This window comes from Grampus griseus (genome assembly GCF_964374135.1).
Source record: "Grampus griseus genome assembly, chromosome: 3".
In the NCBI taxonomy this organism is placed as follows: Eukaryota; Metazoa; Chordata; class Mammalia; order Artiodactyla; family Delphinidae; genus Grampus; species Grampus griseus.
In genome coordinates this window covers 166439682-166458715 of record NC_139019.1, presented here as the reverse complement: position 1 = coordinate 166458715, position 19034 = coordinate 166439682, and the positions used below count along the sequence as shown (strand labels likewise).

General features: G+C 45.0%; 1 protein-coding gene across 10 annotated transcripts in view; it reads left to right on the top strand.

Annotated features, from left to right (window-relative positions):
• HNRNPM (heterogeneous nuclear ribonucleoprotein M) overlaps nucleotides 1-19034 on the top strand; it is a 174766-nt gene extending 155732 nt beyond the window's left edge. For 4 of the 10 annotated variants that reach the window (XM_082650136.1, XM_082650131.1, XM_082650129.1 and 1 more), the window contains 9 exons: nucleotides 364-413; nucleotides 1296-1356; nucleotides 3930-4031; nucleotides 5297-5341; nucleotides 5796-5873; nucleotides 13397-13450; nucleotides 15501-16303; nucleotides 16965-17016; nucleotides 18608-19034. In XM_082650136.1, coding sequence (XP_082506262.1) covers nucleotides 364-413; nucleotides 1296-1356; nucleotides 3930-4031; nucleotides 5297-5341; nucleotides 5796-5873; nucleotides 13397-13450; nucleotides 15501-16303; nucleotides 16965-17016; nucleotides 18608-18771 — 1409 coding nt within the window. In that variant the 3' untranslated portion in view covers nucleotides 18772-19034. Of the gene's footprint in view, nucleotides 1-363; nucleotides 414-1295; nucleotides 1357-3929; nucleotides 4032-5296; nucleotides 5342-5795; nucleotides 5874-9872; nucleotides 9972-13396; nucleotides 13451-15500; nucleotides 16304-16964; nucleotides 17017-18607 lie in introns of all 10 variants that reach the window. The other 6 variants (XM_082650132.1, XM_082650128.1, XM_082650130.1 and 3 more) reach the window with 5 other exon arrangements.

The following is a 19034-nucleotide window of genomic DNA, read 5'->3' as shown; positions in this document are numbered from 1 at the left end:
AAAACATGGTACTCCAAAAAATGGTAGAACACCTGGCTTATTGGACACACACAGAAAACTGATGTCAGTGCTTAATTTAAGAGGAGGATGGTTTGGTGAGAAGTGTAAGGTTTTATGAATGGCGCGCCACACCTAAGGAGTAAGCTGAGGTTTCCTTTTTTTCCCCTTGAGTGTTATTTATTGTCCCTTTAATGCTTACTGTAGGAATAAATACTTGAAAGTATAAACAGGAATCAAAATTGCTCATAAATTCACCACTTAGAGGGACTGGTAGCAGCAGTTGGAGTATTTTTCTCTTAGGTATTTCTGTTATGCTGTGCATGTTTCTAGAATTGCAGGAAATAGCCTTAATTGTAATATCAGCTATGTTTAATGGCCAACTGCTATTTGACAGACCAATGCACGTGAAAATGGTAAGTTAATAGGATCTTTCCTTTAATATACTCAGATAAGTTTAGCAAAAACATGGGTTTATTAAGAGTATACATACACATAGCCACTGTACTTTCTTTATGGATCAGTCCAAGTTAAAGGGTACAGCACATTGAGCAAATTTATGACAGAAATAACTTTTTGCTCATGCACCTCCTCAGATAGTTTTTCCTTTGCACAGTTACTGGCATGGTCAGGAGGTCACTTGCATATCCTGCTTGAGCAAGTGATCAGTTTCACAGAATAGTTTTATATATATAGGTTGCCAGTTTTCAGAGTATTGCAGTATGTTTAATTAGCATCATATCTATTGTGAACATAATTAAATCTGATTCAGAAAGCCTTTAAAGTTCTGTTGAAGCGTTTCAGTATAAACATTAGCCCAGCTATGGCTGTGCCCAAGATGCCAAAGATAACAGTATTAATACAAGCATGACCAGAACGTGCTGAGGGCAGTCTAGTTAGTTAGGGTTCCAAATCAGGAAGGACATAAAAGGAGCTCTAAAGGAATTTTTTAGTTCCTTTAAACATTCAGTTTAGTTTTTTGAATAGATAATTGCTTCACATGATTCAAAAGTCAAAAAGCATGAAAAATTCAGTGTGGGAGTCTTGTTCTTACTTTATGCCCAGGTTCCATCCATCCCCTACAGTGATATGAATGTATATTTTTTAAATCTTTCCCCCTGTACATAAAAGGTAGCAACTAACTCTCACATATTCTTTTTATACTTGCATGTTATTCTGTGGCATGGGTGTATCGTAATGCATCTAACCCGTCCTCTGTTGATAGAAATGGTTTCCATCTTTTGCTGTTGCTAACAGTACTGCAGGGAATACTGAGATTTATTCATTTTCTCTTTCAGGATGAGAGGGCCTTACCAAAGGGAGATTTTTTCCCTCCTGAGCGTCCACAACAACTTCCCCGTAAGTGTCTCAGTTATTATGGCTAAAATTTTGAATTTGATTTATTCTAACCAGAAAACTGCAATTACCTTTGAACTTGTGCCATGTCATTCTTGTGCCGTGTCAGTTATCTTGACCATTCTTGAGTAAAACATTCAAGAAGGTTGTTTGTTTGTTTGCCCTGTAGATTTTTCTGGGTGAAAAAATGAGTAGAGAGATTCACAACTTAGGAAGGATTGTTAGGATTACACTGTGGTGTGAGGCAGGCTACTCAGGATGTAGAGGCTGTAGTTGGGAAGAAACAAACTGCAAAGGGAATTAAAGCCAGGTTGCACTTTGGTTCAAAAGAGATTGGTTATTACCATGTGGCCTAGCAATTCCACTCCTAGGTATACTACAAGAGAGCTAAAAACTTAACATCCACACAGAAATTTGTGCACAGATGTTCATGGCAGCATGATTCCAGCTGATGAATGGGTAAATAAAATGTGATAAATCCACACAGTGGAATAGTACTCAGCCGTAAAAAGGAGTGAAGTACTGATGCATGCTACAGAATGGATGAACCTTGATTCCATCTCTGAGAAATGTCTAGAATAGGCGAGTCCACAACAGGTGGATTGTGGTTGCCAGGGGCTGGGGAAAGGGGTGAGTGGAGAGTGACTGCTTATGGGGATGGGATTTCTTTTGGGGGTGATGAAAATGTTCTGGAATTGGATAGTGGTAATGGTTGTATAACTCTGAATATACTAAAAATCACTGAACTGCACACTTAAATGGGCGAATTTTATGGTGTGTGAAGTACAGCAACCAGAAGTTTTACATAGTGTTATTTGCAACATGCAGGTGAAAATCTATCCTGGGACAGGGAAGGCTTGTTGGTTGGTTCGTCACCGCGTGGGTGGAAACAGCGCACAGTAGTGAAGTCCTAGGCACTCCCTCTGGCAGGCCCACAGAGAGCAGCAGAGCCTGAGCACAGACAGCCCAGGGAGTGGGGGTGAGGGCCTGCTGTAGCATGAGGGTTGGGGAATCTGCGGTGCGGGCAGGACTAATCTGTAGAAGGAAGACTGGGTGGTGGGTAAGGGCAAAATCTGCTTGTGCTGTGCTAGGGAGGACTTCCCCCACTGAGGCTGCTGGGGTGGAGTTGTTTGGAGGGCTGGCCAGTCCCTCCTGTCTGGAGCCGTGGTTCAGCTGTGGGAGATTGAACTGAATGGGAGCCTAGATTAGAACACTAACTCTTCTTCGCACTTTAGGATTGTAGAAGCATCATAGAGGCAGATTTGAGCGGAGGTCTGTGGTTTCAAGAATAGGAGATGGCTTATCTGTTGAAAGTTAAGGACCCCATTTCCTTGTCATAGTCAGTGTGATCACTTGCAGTAATTACCCAGGAACAGGGCGATGGCTCTTGTTGACTTTGGGCCTGGAGGAGGGGGGTGAGGGCTGCTTGGCAGCCTCGTCTGGCACACTGGGCTCCACGGAGCCCATTATCTGTGGCTTTTGGTCTCCCCAGCACATTTCAGAGGGTTGACTTCAAAGTCTTCAGTGCTTTGGGGAGTAAGTAACCTTGGTGAGCTCTTGCTGCTGTTTCTATGCAATTTAAGAACAGGGATTTTAATCAGATTAAATATTTGGGAACCAGTGTCAGGTTGTTTTAGTGAACTTTGTTCCCGTTTCAGAAATCTCACCTGGTCTTGGTTTAAGCCTCCGACCCATGGTGACCCAGAGCACTGTAAGTGTCTTAGGCTGTCAGGCCTTGTTGGCTGCTCCCTGTTTGTGGAACAGGGAGTTGAAGGTGGTTTGGGTACAATGCACGCCTTAGGAAGCTTTCTGGGTAGAAGATATGTTCTTTGAATACACTAGCTTCATTGTTGTTAAAACTGCCTGCAGCGGAGTCAGAATAGTGTAAGCCCAGTGTGTTAATTGGCTGGTTTATGACATTGTTTATCGTGAGAAAAGTCCTTTGGGTCTGCAGGTTGAGAGGTGTGGGTTGGGCATATGTGTACCGCTTGCCACCTGATGTCTCCAGTTGCCTGTTTTGATTTTAAACATTTCTCAGTTCACGATTTAGGGAAACAAATCGGTGTTCACAATTCTCGTTGAGTGGGCTGTTCATGGTTCTACTCTGTAGTTTTCACGTGAACTGATTTTTAGTTGCCCTTGTTTTATTTTTTAAATTTAATTTAATTTTTTAAAATTTATTTTTCCTTTATTTATTTTTGGCTACATTGGGTCATTGTTGCTGTTCGTGGGCTTTCTCTAGTTGCGGCGAGTGGGTTTCTCATGCAGTGGCTTCTCTTGTTGCAGAGCACAGGCTTTCGGCGCATGGGCTTCAGTAGTTGTGGCACGTGGTGCCCTTGTTTTATACATACCTCACACTCTAATCCGTAAAGTTGTATAAGAGCTTATGCCTTAAAAGGGAGAGCTCCTAAATGCGCCCTTGTTGACTCATGGATTAGACCCTGGGTTTGCTGGTGGAGGTGGGCGGTGGGATAAGCATAACAGCTACACGGTAAACCAAGGCTCTTTTTGGCTTTGAGAGTCATGGTTTCCTGAGTAAGTGGAATCAATACTCTGACTTTCTCTTCTCCTTTCAGATGGACTTGGTGGTATTGGCATGGGGTTAGGACCAGGAGGGCAGCCTATTGACGCCAATCATTTGAATAAAGGCATTGGAATGGGCAACATAGGACCCGCAGGTGAGAAATACGGTGTACCTCGACTGGGGATTTTTGGGGAAGTTAAAGTTATTAAAGTTAACTATTGGGATAATTGGACATTGAGTAGTTCAAATGGAATGAGGCTTTAATTGGGACAAAATTAATTCCCTCCTTATTTATCTTTGATGCATTTTGATAAAAACAGTATTTTGTATTTTTACCAAGTTGAGTATTCTTTTCTAAAGCTATTATGCTTGCATTTTATCCTCACGAGACCTTCTGAGCTGAGGTACTCAGTTAAACCTTTTGGTAAAAGGAGGCAAGCCAGAGGGTTGGTCTTGCTCAAGGTCACACTATCAGTTAGTGACAGAAACTGTAGGTCTCCTGATCCTGGGACCACAGCACTGCCACAGTCTATTACCCAGACCCCCTTGGGTTCTCACCTGGTGTTGACATGGCTTCTAGAGGTAGGGGCGTTGGTGGATGCAGAAAGGTATGGAGGGCCTCATTGCATGACCGCATAGCTGTCATAGGCCACAAGGACGAATGATGCACAGTGTTGTCTTTGTTTAAGAAGAAAAATAGCTAATGAATAAAAGCTTTGGCATGTAGAATAAACTTTGAACTTCACTTTTTAGCATTTTCGTTTTCATGCAACGAAGTATTCGTATATCATTTTAAAATATTTCATTTTTATAACCTCAGGCCTATGTCTTTCTTGAAATTCTTTGAATTGCAAGATGGATGCCCTCTACCGTACTACTGTCAGTTCTGCATATCCTTTGACTCCCTCCCAGATTAAACTCTGGAACTGACCAAAACGTCTTGGCCCATCACCTTGGGTGGCCAGTCTGAACACCACATCCCCTGATACCTCAGAGGAAAGGCTGCGGGTGGCGGGGAGGGAAGCCTCAGCGTTTTGAGGAACTGCTTTTTATTTAGAGCATTTTACCTTTAAAAGGGAGTTTTAAATCTACTTCTGTTCCGTAGTCTGTACCTGATATTTATATTTCATGTTTAAAACTGTCTACCTTGGGCATTTAATGAAACTATGTGGACACTATAAAATTTTGAGTCACATGGTGATTATTTTGTTAAAGGCTTAAATAGTTTTCCTGGAATGTACTAGTTTGACAGTTGAAATGGAAGAGCCCCCACCCCATTTTTTGCACTTGGCAATTAAAATATATTTGTAGTCAGGGATATTTTTGCTCATTTGCTGGTGTGGAATTTCTTGTGCTTTTTAAGTTCAAACTTTACTGCTTTGACATAATTTTAGTTTGCATTGACTTTTTCTTTTTAAGGAATGGGAATGGAAGGCATAGGATTTGGAATAAATAAAATGGGAGGTAAGAAATTTAAAATGAAGTACAAATGTAATTACTTTTAGGTATGGTTTTCCCTCTTTTTTTGCCCCCTTCCTTTTCTCTTAAGCCCTGCATGAAATTCTCACTTAGGTTTCCAAAAAGTTTGAGTCTAGAAATAACTTTTACCTGTTGATCCTTCTAGTGGGTGTCTTGGCCTTTGGTTCTGGCTTTCTCACTAACTAGCTCTGTGACCTTGGGCAAATCACTCCATCTCTCTGGGCCTTCTTTGCTTGTCTCTTCATTGAGGGGGTTGGATCAGATCAGCCTTTTGAAGATAGTGATTTTTAAGTAAAGGCACTAGCCTTTTTTCTCCCAAAGCCCTTAAGTGAGTTTTTGGCAGACAGTGCCGTAGGTGAAACTTGTAAAAACATTTTTCTTTGCTTGTTCAGTCTGAGGTCTTGTTAGGCTGGTGCTAAAATGCGAATGTCTCTTTCAGGCATGGAGGGACCCTTTGGTGGTGGTATGGAAAACATGGGTCGATTTGGATCTGGGATGAACATGGGCAGAATAAACGGTAAGATTTGTGTTTCCTTCCTGCTTATACCTACCTTTGTTGGCTGTTGGCTCTCAGGTGACCTTTAGGCAGCAGACCCATTTTTAATAAGTGATTTCTCGCTTCCACTTCTGTACTGAATCTGATATCTTTGAATTGCCTTAAATAGTTTGTATTCCAGAAGCTAGACTTAGGGCAGGGAAGTGTTAATTCTCTTAGTTACTTAATTCTTGAGGTTTTCTGTGTTTCAGATCTTCCCAATAATTGTCCAATAAAACTTTAAAGCTTTCCTGTTGCCTCCAGCACTTGTCTCCCCTGGAGTGCTGGACTGGGTGAGTTCTTGTCCATCTGCTCTGATGTCTCCAAATTGTGAGCAGAGGCATTTGTTTAATTTAGCATTTATATAATGCAAAATTTGGCATACTATTATTTAAATCTTCCAGCCCTCCCAACTTAATAACCGAAATATAATTATATCACTTGTAGTAGTAACACTGTGTTATTTCATTTAGTCCTCGCAAGAACCGCATGACGTGTAGGTACTGTTATCCCCATTTCATTGGAAACTGAGGCCCACAGTGACTTGCCTAAGGTCCGATGGCTAGTAATGGTGGGATATGGACCCCGGCTGTCTGGCTCCAGAGCTTGGCTCTTAATCACACTGAGATTCTGCCTTTTAGAATTGCCTTCAGGCGTCACCCCCCGCCCCCCCCCCCGCCCACGCCCACGCCCACCAGCAGGGCTGTAAAATGCCAGGAGAAACTTGCTGTTATGAAAATCTGTCTTTCTAAATCCTCTGGGTGTGGGTGGACTCTGACCCACACCTGTGGGAATGCTGCTGCTTTTATACACAGACTTTTCTGGAATGGGAAGTTACTAAGGACTTGGGGTTTCTTTTGTTTTTTCCTTTTTAAATTGAAGTATAGTTGATTTACAATGCTGCATTAATTTCTCCTGTACAGCAAAGTGACTCAGTTATACACATAAGGACTTGGGTTTAAATGTTTCTTTGCTGGTCTGTAGTAACATATCATGTGAAGATGGTACAGAGCAAGCAAGAACCTTACTAGGATAGATATTAACTGTCAAACTGCAAAGAGTGACATTCCTGATGAATAAGCTGCCCTTCTTCATGGAGTGCCTTGTTCTAGATGATGATGAAGAGATTCAGGAAGGTTCTTACCATTAATAAGGAATGAAGGGACAAAGGTCTGTGTTTCCAGTGTGCTTTCAGGCTTGCCTTTAGCTCATGTGTGCATGGAGTTTTTAATAAAAAGTGAGAGTTGGAGAGGTCTGGCTTAATAAAGTGTTTGCTCAGAACAGATGAGCCATTAGAAAGGAGATTTGGGTTGCTGCTCTGAGGAATTTAGTGATGAGACTTAGAAGTAGATGGAAACGAGGGTAGGAACTGTGCTGAGCCACGGGGACAAAGTCTTTGGTAATCTGTCAGGTGGAATGCAGCAGTCACGCTTCTGAGCCTGGTGATTCAAGGTTCAGAGTGCTGATTGTCCTGAAGAGCCACAGTGGAAGATGTGTTCTTACGCTGTGTGCTTATTAGTTGCTCTCTGATACAGATAGATACTCAGAGTCCTCCTTCTCCATCCTCTACAGCAGAGAACAGGGCCTTCCTTGCCCTGGAGCTGTTTTGAGATTTGGGTGGAATTGGCTCTAGAGCCCTTGGGTGCTGCGTCCAAGGAAGGTTTTGATCACTGGGAAAAAGTTGATAGGGATGTTTCAGATTTAACTTGATGTTTAGTTGATTATCATGATGCATCACATTATAGTCACAGGTGCTGACAACATTAGACTGATTAGAAATCAGATTCTCAGGGCTAGTCAACCAACCAGTAGAGGTCAAATCTTTATAGAACGGGTACAAAAATTTTAAATTGAAAGATCATCAAATATTAAATGATGACTGGTTTGATGCAATATTTGACAATGAAAATTCTTTCTCTGTCTCTCTTGCTCTCTTTTTTGTGTCGGTGGGGAGTACATTGGAGTTCGTACAGGGTTGGTTCCCTGTACTCTACACTCTGTTGACAGTTGGGAAGATAAATTCTGAGGCCTTTGCCAACAAATTACTGCCTGCATGTGACTTCCTAATGTGTGTGGGGGGTGTCTTCTTCACGGGCTTACGGTAAGGATTAAAGGAGTGCAGGAGAGCCCCCATCCATTACGGTGCCACTCTGGGATTTCTGTTCTGCATATACAGGCTCGCACAAGTTAGATATATTTCCAGCAGATAGCATGCCACCAACCTATGGGATTCAGTTGGGTGGATTCAAGCTATGAATGTAAAGTCCACCATTGTCATCTGCTGCATCTTCTTATTAATTCATAATGCTAGTCCGCTTCCACGTTTGTAATAGACTCATTTACTTCTTTCAAAGTATAGGGGCTCCAGCTGCATATTTTGTAGTTGTGCAGTAAAAGATGTCCATTATGTAGCACATGTATACCTGATATTTCTAAGGAGCAAGATTAACTAACTGGGTTTTCCAGGGACCTCTCGGTATGGAAAGGAGACAAAGTGTGATGCACATTTTAAGTCTTGCTTTAGATGAATAGACAAGGAAAGAAGTAGCCAGTGACAGGAGTCATGAGAGGGTTTCTCAAACAGGTGACAGCTGTGGCGGGGCTTTTCCCCCACAGAAGCTAAGACCTTGTTGTTGTTTTTAAATAAATTTATTTATTTAATTTTGGCTGCGTTGGATGTTCGTTGCTGCGCACGGGGTTTCTCTAGTTGCGGCGGGTGGGGGTGCTCTTCGTTGCGGTGCGCAGGCTTCTCATTGCAGAGCATGGGCTCTAGATGCGCAGGCTTCAGTAGTTGTGGCTCGTGGGCTTAGTAGTGGTGGTTTGCGGGCTCTAGAGCGCAGGCTCAGTAGTTGTGGCGCACGGGCTTAGCTGCTCCGCGGCATGTGAGATCTTCCCGGACCAGGGCTCGAACCCGTGTCCCCTGCACTGGCAGGCGGATGCTTGACCGCTGCGCCACCAGGGAAGTCCGAAGACCTTTGTTTTTAAAAGACATTGTGGGACTTCCCTGGTGGCGCAGCGGTTAAGAATCCGCCTGCCAGTGCAGGGGACACGGGTTCGAGCCCTGGTCCGGGAAGATCTCACATGCCGCGGAGCAGCTAAGCCCGTGCGCCACAACTACTGAGCCCGCACACCGCAACAGAGTAGCCCCCGCTCGCCGCAACTAGAGAAAGCCCATGCGCAGCAACGAAGACCCAACACAGCCAAAAATAAATAAGTAAATTAATAAATTTGTTTAAAAAAAAAGACACTGAAAAACAACAAATACTACTGCAATCAGCATAGAAAAAAATAATGAAGTTACCAAACCCCATTATGTAGATGAAACCACTCCAGTTGTCAGTAGAGAAGTCATGTTGTTTGCACACAGGCGTCTTTCTCTGTTCTCATGGCTGTGCTTGTGATTGGAACATGGGTTTTTGTATTGGAGTTAGGTTCCAGCCTTTGCCTCACTCCTTACCAGGCATGTGACCTTGGTCAAGATGCTGTCATTTGAGCCTCAGTTTCTTTGTAAAGGGGCAGTGGTGATGGAGGGTAATGTAGGTGTACAGTCTGGTTGTGAGGATTCCATGAAATAATAGCACATATAAAGCCCTGGGCAGGGCAGGGCATGTGGGAGGTGCCCCAGAAGTGGTACCTGCTGCTGCTGTAACATAGGCAGGCTCTCCTGCAGCCTACCTTTGATGCCTCATGCACTGCAGCCTCCCCACACCAGTTACTGCAGTACTGGGTGCTTGGTGTATCCATTGTGTGACTGTGTGTAAGCTGGAAATTAGTCTAATGGACTAAAGGTGGGTTGTTTTCAGGGATTCATTTGAGGTGACTTCCTTTTTTAAGGAATAAAGGATGAACGATGGTTTCCTATAGAAAAACTAAAACATGCTGACTTGCTGGTAGCTGTTTTGTGTTTATAGTTTTTTGTTTTTAATGTCTAAAACATGATGGTATTCTTGGAAAGGCCTAGGGTAATATTTTTTTCCACAGAGATGGAGCGTGGCATGGGTGGAGGATTTGAGAGAGACTTTGCCAGAAATGAAATGGGAATGTCTCGAAGCTTTGGAGAGCCCCTTGGCAGAGGAATGGGTAAGAAGGCCCCATGGGCCCCTATGTGGGCGGGGTCAACCCCCCGGGGGTGCAGGCTCACCCTGATGTCGGGAGGTTCTTAGGCAAAGTCAGCTATTTTTCCTTAGGCTTTAAAAAAATTGTATGTTTTCTAGGTCTAGATACGAACTTTTGGTCCTTGAATTTTTTTATTGGTATCAACAGCACCATTTGTCTTTAGTCTTTTCAGATGGCTGCTTTTTTCACATTGGTATAAGGTGTTTTCTTGCTGTGGAGTTAAAAACTGCTGTGTTTACATGACGTTGTGGCTGTGCAGTCACGGTAGAGATCTTCAAGGCCCTGCTCAGTGGGGGTGTGAGTCTCCTTAGTCCAGGGGCCTCTGGTGTTCCAGTTAACAAAGGATGACGGTGTGCTTGCTGATGCAATTGAAAGAGATCTTGGTGAACAGGGAAGTTTCCTAATGTTGGAAGGCCTGGAGTATTTGGTCTGTCTAAATGTAGTTTTGGTTAGTTTGCAAAGCAGTTTCTTCTTTACTTTTCCATGGATGTCTTCCCCTGTTTGGAGTTTAGACGTTTCTGAGAATCTGTCAGCCTGATTCTTAGTTAGTTTGGAATAAGGAGATTGTCTATTCCTGGGCTCTGAAGTTTGTTTCTCTCAAAGGAGATTTAGAGCATGGATAACTCTCTCCCCAACACCCCCTCCTCCATCTTCATCAGCTTCTCAGCCTGTGCAGATAGGCGGCTACTAGGTGATAACCTCAAAGAGTGTTCAGCCTGTCTTTATGGGACACCTTGGGCTAGCTGTGAGGATTTTAAGCTTTTTTATGTCTAGTTTGTATGAGCTGAGCTGTATTTATCTCCAGGAATCCTATCTTCTTTGTTTCCTTCATGGAAACCAGGAATTATTAGGAACTGTTTCTCTCAGAGTAGACTGTTGGCTTTTGTTTCATTTGTCCCCCTGACCATGGTTAGGATAATTAAGTGATTTTTCTTGCATCAAAACTAGCTTTGCTTTCTTCTTTAAAAAAAAAAAAAAGAAAAAGGAGGAAAAAAAAGAGGAAAAAAAGTAGCTGGTACTGAAGATTTACTTTTTCTGTACTTACTTGATATGACTGTAGCTTTATTCTAGATTGTTCCAGAGCTTTAGAATTTGGGGGTGAGTTCATAATCTGTATGTGACTAGGTCAGTTAAAAGTTTCTTGTTGCCATGACTGGCTTTGTTTTTTGTGTCTTGAAATGGTAGGGTATTAAAAAATTTTAATTTATTGTCATTTGGCTGCAAATACTAATTTGTGGATGGATACCTGTGGTGAGAAGAACAAAATGGCACGTGACTTTCCTCCCACAGGCACTTTGTGCTGCTCTTGAGCCTTCAGTCCTTTGCTGCTCTGGGTCCTCTCACCTCACCTCTGTGATGAGGCTTGTCAGCCTTGTCCCAGATCCTGTGGAGGCACAAGAGGTGGACTGGTGAGGTTATTTCACGTGGCATCAGGAAACACGTCCTGTCCTGACCTGAATATAGGAAGGTCATCTGCAGGCCTATCTCCTGCTACTTTGGCACCTTCTTTCTGATTGAGACCATGGTCTGTTTGTCCTGAGGCTTCCCAGAGTGACCATGGGCAAGAGCAAGGAGCTTTTGTTCTCCTGCTACTTATGATCAGACTCAAATTAGTGAAATGGTCTTTGTACCAAGTAAAATCTTTAAGTCAGGTTTTCAGAGTAGTTGCCTGGATTGTTTTTTTTTTTCAGATTCAGTTCTTGATCTTTTTTTTCTGTATTATTTACTTGACAGTTGGATCATTTTGGTGTGCTATTTTGTAGTGCTCTCCCTATTCAGTATCCCTTCTTTCCTATCAAGGCAGTAGTTCTTTGTGCAAACAACTGTACTTGGTGCTCCAGGGCTATAGATAGATATGTGATCCTTAACTTTGAAGGATGTGGTGTAGCTGAGGAGACGGTGCTCAGAGTGGCTTGGGGCAGTACCAGAGATCAGCACGTAGAAGTGGCCTAGTTGAGGGAGCCAGTGGAGATGTTGATTCCCGGGCTCTCGGCAGCTATGTGAGCACCACACAAAGGTGATCATTTTCTGTGTTAAGATTTGAAAAAGCACTGCTCTAGATGCTTGATAGAAGTGTTTTGCTCAGAGAACACAGGATCCAGGCAGGGGTGTAAGAAGACCATGCAGGAGATGCAGTTCACGCTGGAGGGGCTGGACTTCAGCATAGGTAGAAGTGGGGTACTGGCCCACAGAGAGGGCGGACAGCATCAGGTGCAGAGGCTTGGAGATGTCAGTCTATTTGGGCTGGGAAGAACAGAACAGATTATAAAGTTTTAGGTCAGAGCAGGGGGCCCTGTGAACACCCATGAAAATAATTTGGCCTTTCTCTTCAAATCGGTGGTCGGCTGATTGTGAAGTCTTTTGCCAGGGAATGGTTTGATCCAAGTGCTGTTTTAGGAGCTAGAACCTAGGCCTGGGCGTGCTGAGTAGGCTCCCAGGCATCATGGAAGAATAAGCCCCGGTCTTGCTTCCTGGCTGGAGGTCTGTTTTCTTGGTGTACTTTCCCATCCCCTTCCTTTAGCAGGTAGTTGTAATACTTGAAACAGCTGCAGGGCTAGGGTTTAATCTCTCACGGTCATGGTCAAAATATGATATGTGCTCTGTGGCTGTTGTCCATGTTGCTCAGCACACTTCAGGACCAGAGAGGGGGTGGGTACAAGTTTCTTTTATATAGTGAAAGACCCAGAAGAAACTTAAAAGCTAACACTAATGATAGCATTAGACAAACTTAATAGAGGTTTGAATGAACTGCCAGCCAGCAAGCAGCAGTATTGCTGTTTTGGAAAGCTGAGTGTGTTGGGGTTTTGCTTACCTGAGGCTTTGTCTGTCACTTGGTTACCATCACATTTAGCTCCTTCCAGGCAGGGCTTGTAGGCTCAGTTTGCTGCAGTCTTCCCTTGCCTGGCTCGTTGATTAGGTCATATTTCCAGCACTGCATGCGGTTGCTACTGGTTTTCTGGGGTTGGGCTCTAAGTGTAGCTACAGCGGTAGTTTGTTGAAGGGTAACTGTGAGGTGCTGATTGGATCTGGGTGGGTGAGTGCACGCTTCAGTCTGTGAGTACTGAGTGTCTGGACCAGCTTTAGAAAACTGTGCTACTGGCCCCATTCTTGCTCTAACCTTCCAAGTTCAGCTCGTGGGTGCAGTACCAGAGGCCCTGCCAACTGGGCCTCAGACTCTGGAGCTACATGGAACTCTAGCATCATGACCCATCATCAAGGACCCTTACAGTTTTCCAGTAAAATGACCTTGTCTGTGTGTATATTTCTCAACCCCTTCCCCTTTCCTTTTTTATTTTTTAATTAGTAGTAGTCCTGCTCTGGAATCTGTAATAAATTTCTATTACCATAGAGGAATTTGGCTAATTTTTTTTTCTTCCTGATTTCCTTAGAAATCCTAAGTAATGCACTGAAGAGAGGAGAGATCATTGCAAAGCAGGGAGGAGGTAGGAAACGCTTAGTTTTGATGTTTTGATTTTTAGAATAGGCCTGTGTTACCGGGGATAGTAGTGTAGTGGTGAAAGCATGGGCTCTAAAATAGACTGCCTGGGGTGGGGAACCAGCTCTGGCTCCTCCTAGCTGTGTGACATTTGGCAAGTTACTGAACTTCTCTGTTTTTCGTACTGTAAAATGGGGATATAATGGTACCTACCTCATAGGGTTGTTCTGTAGAGTAAATGAGTTAATGCATAAAAGAGGACCTACGTATGTGCTGCGTACACGTTAGCCATTGTCAAAATGTCTGTGTAATCTGGGGGCTTTCTTGTTTCTAGTATTATAAAATTGTAAATTGCTAAAAGTAAATATTTCACCTGATTATAAAAGTGTACACCACCTAATCATAGCATATGTTTCCTATGTACACGTGTACTCACAAAAATTCAGAACATTATGAAGAAAGTAAATACCTTAAATCTCATTGCCCTGCGATGAATGCTGTAAATATTTTGGAATATATTTTCCCATTAATACACTTTTTTTTAAGGGGTACCTAAAACTAAATGTACTTTAATTCAGTCTGATTTTTTTTTTTTTTCCTCATGGCTCTGAGCATCTTGGCATTTCCTTGGTAACTCCACTTGCTGGATTTATTTCTGTGGTGGGCTGATTCTAGAACTCCATGTGGGTACCGTTTCTTCCTAGTTCTCTGCTGCTATTGGCATCTGGAGTGTCACCCTCATTTTTGGTACTTTTGGGGATGCTACCCACCCTCTCTAGGTCTCTTACATTTTTTATAGTTGCTGAGATATTTCTGCTGTGAAAGCTTAATATTCTTAAAATTGTGTTTATATTTTGCCACTTGGTGCACTGTTATTCAGCCAAGGAAACAGTCACCGAGAAGTGGCATGACTCGTGCGAGGTCACAGCTTTGGTCAGTTAGAGAATCAAAGAAACGGCTGAATTTCCTCTTTTGGAATTTGCATCTTGGCCTGGGCTGCTTGATTCAAGAATGGGCTGGCTGAGGGCCCAGCTGCCCATTTTTCAGAGGCAGGTGGTGGTGGTCGTGAAGCTTGAGTGAGGGGGACTCTCGGGCTCTGCATGTGGAAAAACTTGGCCAGTGGCCTTGGTGGTGGAGCCAGACCCTCCTTCTCCAGAATTGTAAGCATCACAGGGTCGGCTGTGCACTGCTGACCTGCCAGCGTGTGTCCAGCTGAACCATGACAGTGAGGGACTGATCCCAGGCCTGTTACTAAATCTGCTCTGCAGTGCCATCAGATTTTTTTCCTCCAAAGCTAGCAAAGTTATACACGGCAAAGTCGGTTGGCGGTTTCCGTGACAGAGTAAGGTTCCCTAGAAGTGGCTGGCTGTGTTCATTTGTACATGAGGATCTGTATTGGTGTTGGTGTTTGTTTTCTTTATCTCTGCCTGATTACATGGCTGTGTAATAACTTACTTATGCCGTGGAGGTGCTAAGGAAATGCAGCCAGACTGGTTACCAGCAGGGCATTGTAGAGGGACAAGTTGGGAGAGGATAGAGGTTGTGAGCAATTTTAATTGTCCCCATTATAATCCATGTAATCCATTATGTCGGGTGACCATCTGAGTGTGGGGTTTCTGTCCCTCGCGCTCCCCCCCCCCCCGCCGCCCCCCAGAGCCTTTATCAATGTCTGGTGGTGGGGAAACTGCAGAGTTCTCAAGGAGTTGATGCCTGTTGCTCACAAAGCTTGTCACAAGTATTAGCACTTTCGAAGTAATGTGGAGAACATTGTTGATCAAAGTTCTCGGGGTGGGTTTTTTCCCTCTTTAAATTTTATTATGGAAATTAACTGTGGCACAGAAGTAGGAAGAATGATGTACTCACTACCCAGCTTTAACAGTTGTCAACATTTGCAGGATATCTAATGATAACTTATTGTGGGACTTAAAATTTCTGAACCGTGATTGAGCTTGTGAAGTGCCCAGGCCTCTGCACCCAGGGAACCCTCCTGGCATGGTGTGCACACAGATCCTCAAGTACCTGACATATGCCTGACACATTTCATGTCTCTGTTTTAGGTGGAGGTGGAGGCAGTGTCCCTGGAATTGAGAGGATGGGCCCCGGCATTGACCGCATTGGGGGTGCCGGCATGGAGCGCATGGGTGCAGGCCTGGGCCACGGCATGGATCGTGTGGGCTCTGAGATTGAGCGCATGGGCCTGGTCATGGACCGCATGGGCTCAGTCGAGCGCATGGGCTCCGGCATCGAGCGCATGGGCCCACTGGGCCTCGACCACATGGCCTCCAGCATCGAGCGCATGGGCCAGACCATGGAGCGCATCGGCTCTGGTGTGGAGCGCATGGGTGCCGGCATGGGCTTTGGCCTGGAGCGTATGGCCGCACCCATTGACCGTGTGGGCCAGACCATCGAGCGCATGGGCTCTGGCGTGGAGCGAATGGGCCCTGCCATCGAGCGCATGGGCCTGAGCATGGAGCGCATGGTGCCCGCAGGCATGGGGGCAGGCCTGGAGCGCATGGGCCCTGTGATGGATCGCATGGCCACCGGCCTGGAGCGCATGGGCGCCAACAACCTGGAGCGCATGGGCCTGGAGCGTATGGGCGCCAACAGTCTCGAGCGCATGGGCCTGGAGCGCATGGGCGCCAACAGCCTGGAGCGCATGGGTCCCGCCATGGGCCCGGCCCTGGGCGCTGGCATTGAGCGCATGGGCCTGGCCATGGGTGGTGGTGGCGGTGCCAGCTTTGACCGTGCCATCGAGATGGAGCGTGGCAACTTTGGAGGAAGCTTCGCAGGTTCCTTTGGTGGAGCCGGAGGCCATGCTCCTGGGGTGGCCAGGAAGGCCTGCCAGATATTTGTGAGAAATGTAAGTGGCTCCTCAGGAACTTCTCAGGGGTTGTATGCACAAGGGAGGAGGGGGCAGGAAGCCAGCAGGACCGAGTGGTAACAGGTCGAAGTCAGAGGGAGAGCTGAGTAGCGTGCAAGGGCCCTTTGCCACTTTCCCCGAAGTTTGGTGTTGGGAGAATGAGGAGGGAATGTGAGAGCTCGTGAATACTCGTGCAGCAGAAATAGTGGGTTTTGTGAAATCCTAAGCTTCTCTGACTACTGGATGGAAAAGCCAGTGATCTGAAGAATTTGAGTTTCTTGAACTGTCAGCTTGATGAGCTGCTAAATGACATGGCACGACAGTTCAGGGGTGGGGGGGAAAGGCTGTATCTGAATTATCTTTACCAGATTGACCACCTTTAGCTACTGTTCAGTGGTTCTGTGGGCTGCTCACCACAGGCAGCTGTGTGTTCTGCTCTGTGCATGGTGCTTCCACAGACAGATGCAGACAGGAGGGAATGAACTTGCTGTGCTAGTTTAGAACCTCACGCAGACAGACTCTTTGTTCTCTGCTGATCAATCTCAGTGTGAAGGTCAGCCAGTTTCTCTGTGTGATAAGTTTTAAAGGCACTCTGAGACAGTTGATGTTTGTGCATTAGGATTTGGTTGAATCACTCACCAGTCTCCTTTTTCTCCCTCAGCTCCCATTTGATTTTACATGGAAGATGCTAAAAGACAAGTTCAACGAATGTGGTAAGTATTTGAGAGGCTTTCTAGGTGCTTCCTTGTGTTGTGGCTTGTTGGTGCTGCATTGGAGTCATGCAGCGAGGCTTCCATCCTAGTCTTCACAGACACCTTCCGTGACTCTGGAGGATGGATGGGACTTGCCATTTTTCTGCCTGTGCAAATATTCAAGCAGGTTGTTGAGTTTCCTTTTATGTGTCAGATACTTTTTCACCTGTGTTCTCATTTCATCTTTGTTTTTCTCTTTTTTTCCCCCTTCCGGTTTTTGAAAGGAGGTAGTGTTGACCCCATTTTACAGTCAGGCCAAATCATGTTCCCAAGGTCACATGGCTTCTAAGTGACAAAGCTAAATAAAATAAATACATCTGAGACAAGCTTGTTTTCCACAATAGCACTATTGGTTTGCGCCTCAGAGAGCACTCGCCCAGCAGGTCCCTTGGGTGAGGTTTCACAGGCTCTGGGCACACAGTAGCTTGTGTGCGATGAAGCTAAGGGTCTCTGATAGAGGTTTCCTGGCACACCAGGCAGCCATTCTGGAAGGGTCACTTTGTGGCCAAAAAGAAGTTGTCTCCGGTTGAGGCCCTGCCCCTCACGCCTACCACCTCTTTTCTTTTAACCGTGTCAAGTTGGGAGCCCCAGCCCTAAGCCAGAGGTCTGGGTAGCTCCCTGGATCAAGGTTTCCTCAGTGTTTTCTCATTTCCTTTTGCTGCAGTGACTCAGATTTCACCACAATTGCTGCTTCTCCTGGTTCTTCTCTTGGGTCGACTGTTGAGCCATAGCCCTGCCTTCTTGCCCTGTTCTTGTCCTCTTTCCACTCCTTAGTTCCCAAGTTGTAGTGGATATTCTGAAAAGTCAAATTGGATCACTTCCCCCTGCCACAGATGCCCGGAGGTGTCCCTCTGCTGTCAAGAGAAAGCCCAAACTACGATCCCCTGTACGACTTAATGTCACCCTAAGCTGTTTTAGACCCTTCCCGTGAGAAGCCCTCCAGGATGTTGACCTCTTAAGCAGAGTTGATGGCCCTAGAATTGTGAGTGCCAGCACCAGTTACACTGTGTGTTCTTGGCCCTGTGTTTCTGTGGCTCTTCCCTTGTAGATTGTTTCCATGGTGCTTGACACATACCTGGATGCTTAACCGGAGCTTGAATGAATATTTGTAACCTGTTTGCCAATTATTACAAAGCTTGTATTTGGACAGTACAGAAGTGTCCATGGTATTGGCATTGGCCTTGTAAATGCGGTGGAGCAGTGTATTAAATAAGTGAAGCCTCTGTGAAATTTGCCTGTAAAGCTGGCTTCACACAGCGTCTTTTTATAACTCTTGAGAGTAAAAGTGTGCATTTGAAGCCGCCAGGAATGCTCATGGTGGGTCAGATTGTTGTCCTGTGGCAGAAGAATGGCAATGTGGCTGAAGGCCATAGTAGCTGGGTTCCAGCCGCTGTGTTCTGAGCATTCATGCGCCAGGCGTGAGGGCCACCCTCCCTTTTGACTCTGTCAACCGAAATCCAACAGGTGATCTGGACTGAGTGGAGCCCAGACTGAGGCTGAGCTCTGGGTTTGCCTGATGAGTTGTGGTCTCTTCTTCCCTCCCTGTGCCCAGGCCACGTGCTGTATGCCGACATCAAGATGGAGAATGGGAAGTCCAAGGGGTGCGGTGTGGTTAAGTTTGAGTCGCCAGAGGTGGCTGAGAGAGCCTGCCGGATGATGAATGGGATGAAGCTGAGTGGCCGAGAGATTGATGTTCGAATCGATAGAAATGCTTAAGCAGTTGCCTTTTTTAAACATCGATACCAGACCTCTGAATTTGTATTTTTTCTTGTTAACCATTTTAATTTGTTGGCTGGATGTATAAAGATGTTTAAAAAATTCAGTTGCTTTTTGGGGTAATTTGAATTACTTTTTTAATGACTGGGATTCCATTTGACTGTTTGCATTGAGATTGCAATGTGCGCAATTTTTTTTGTAGTTGTGGCATCTTGTTGACATCGAATATGACTTTGATAATAAATACCAGTTCCTGAAAGCTG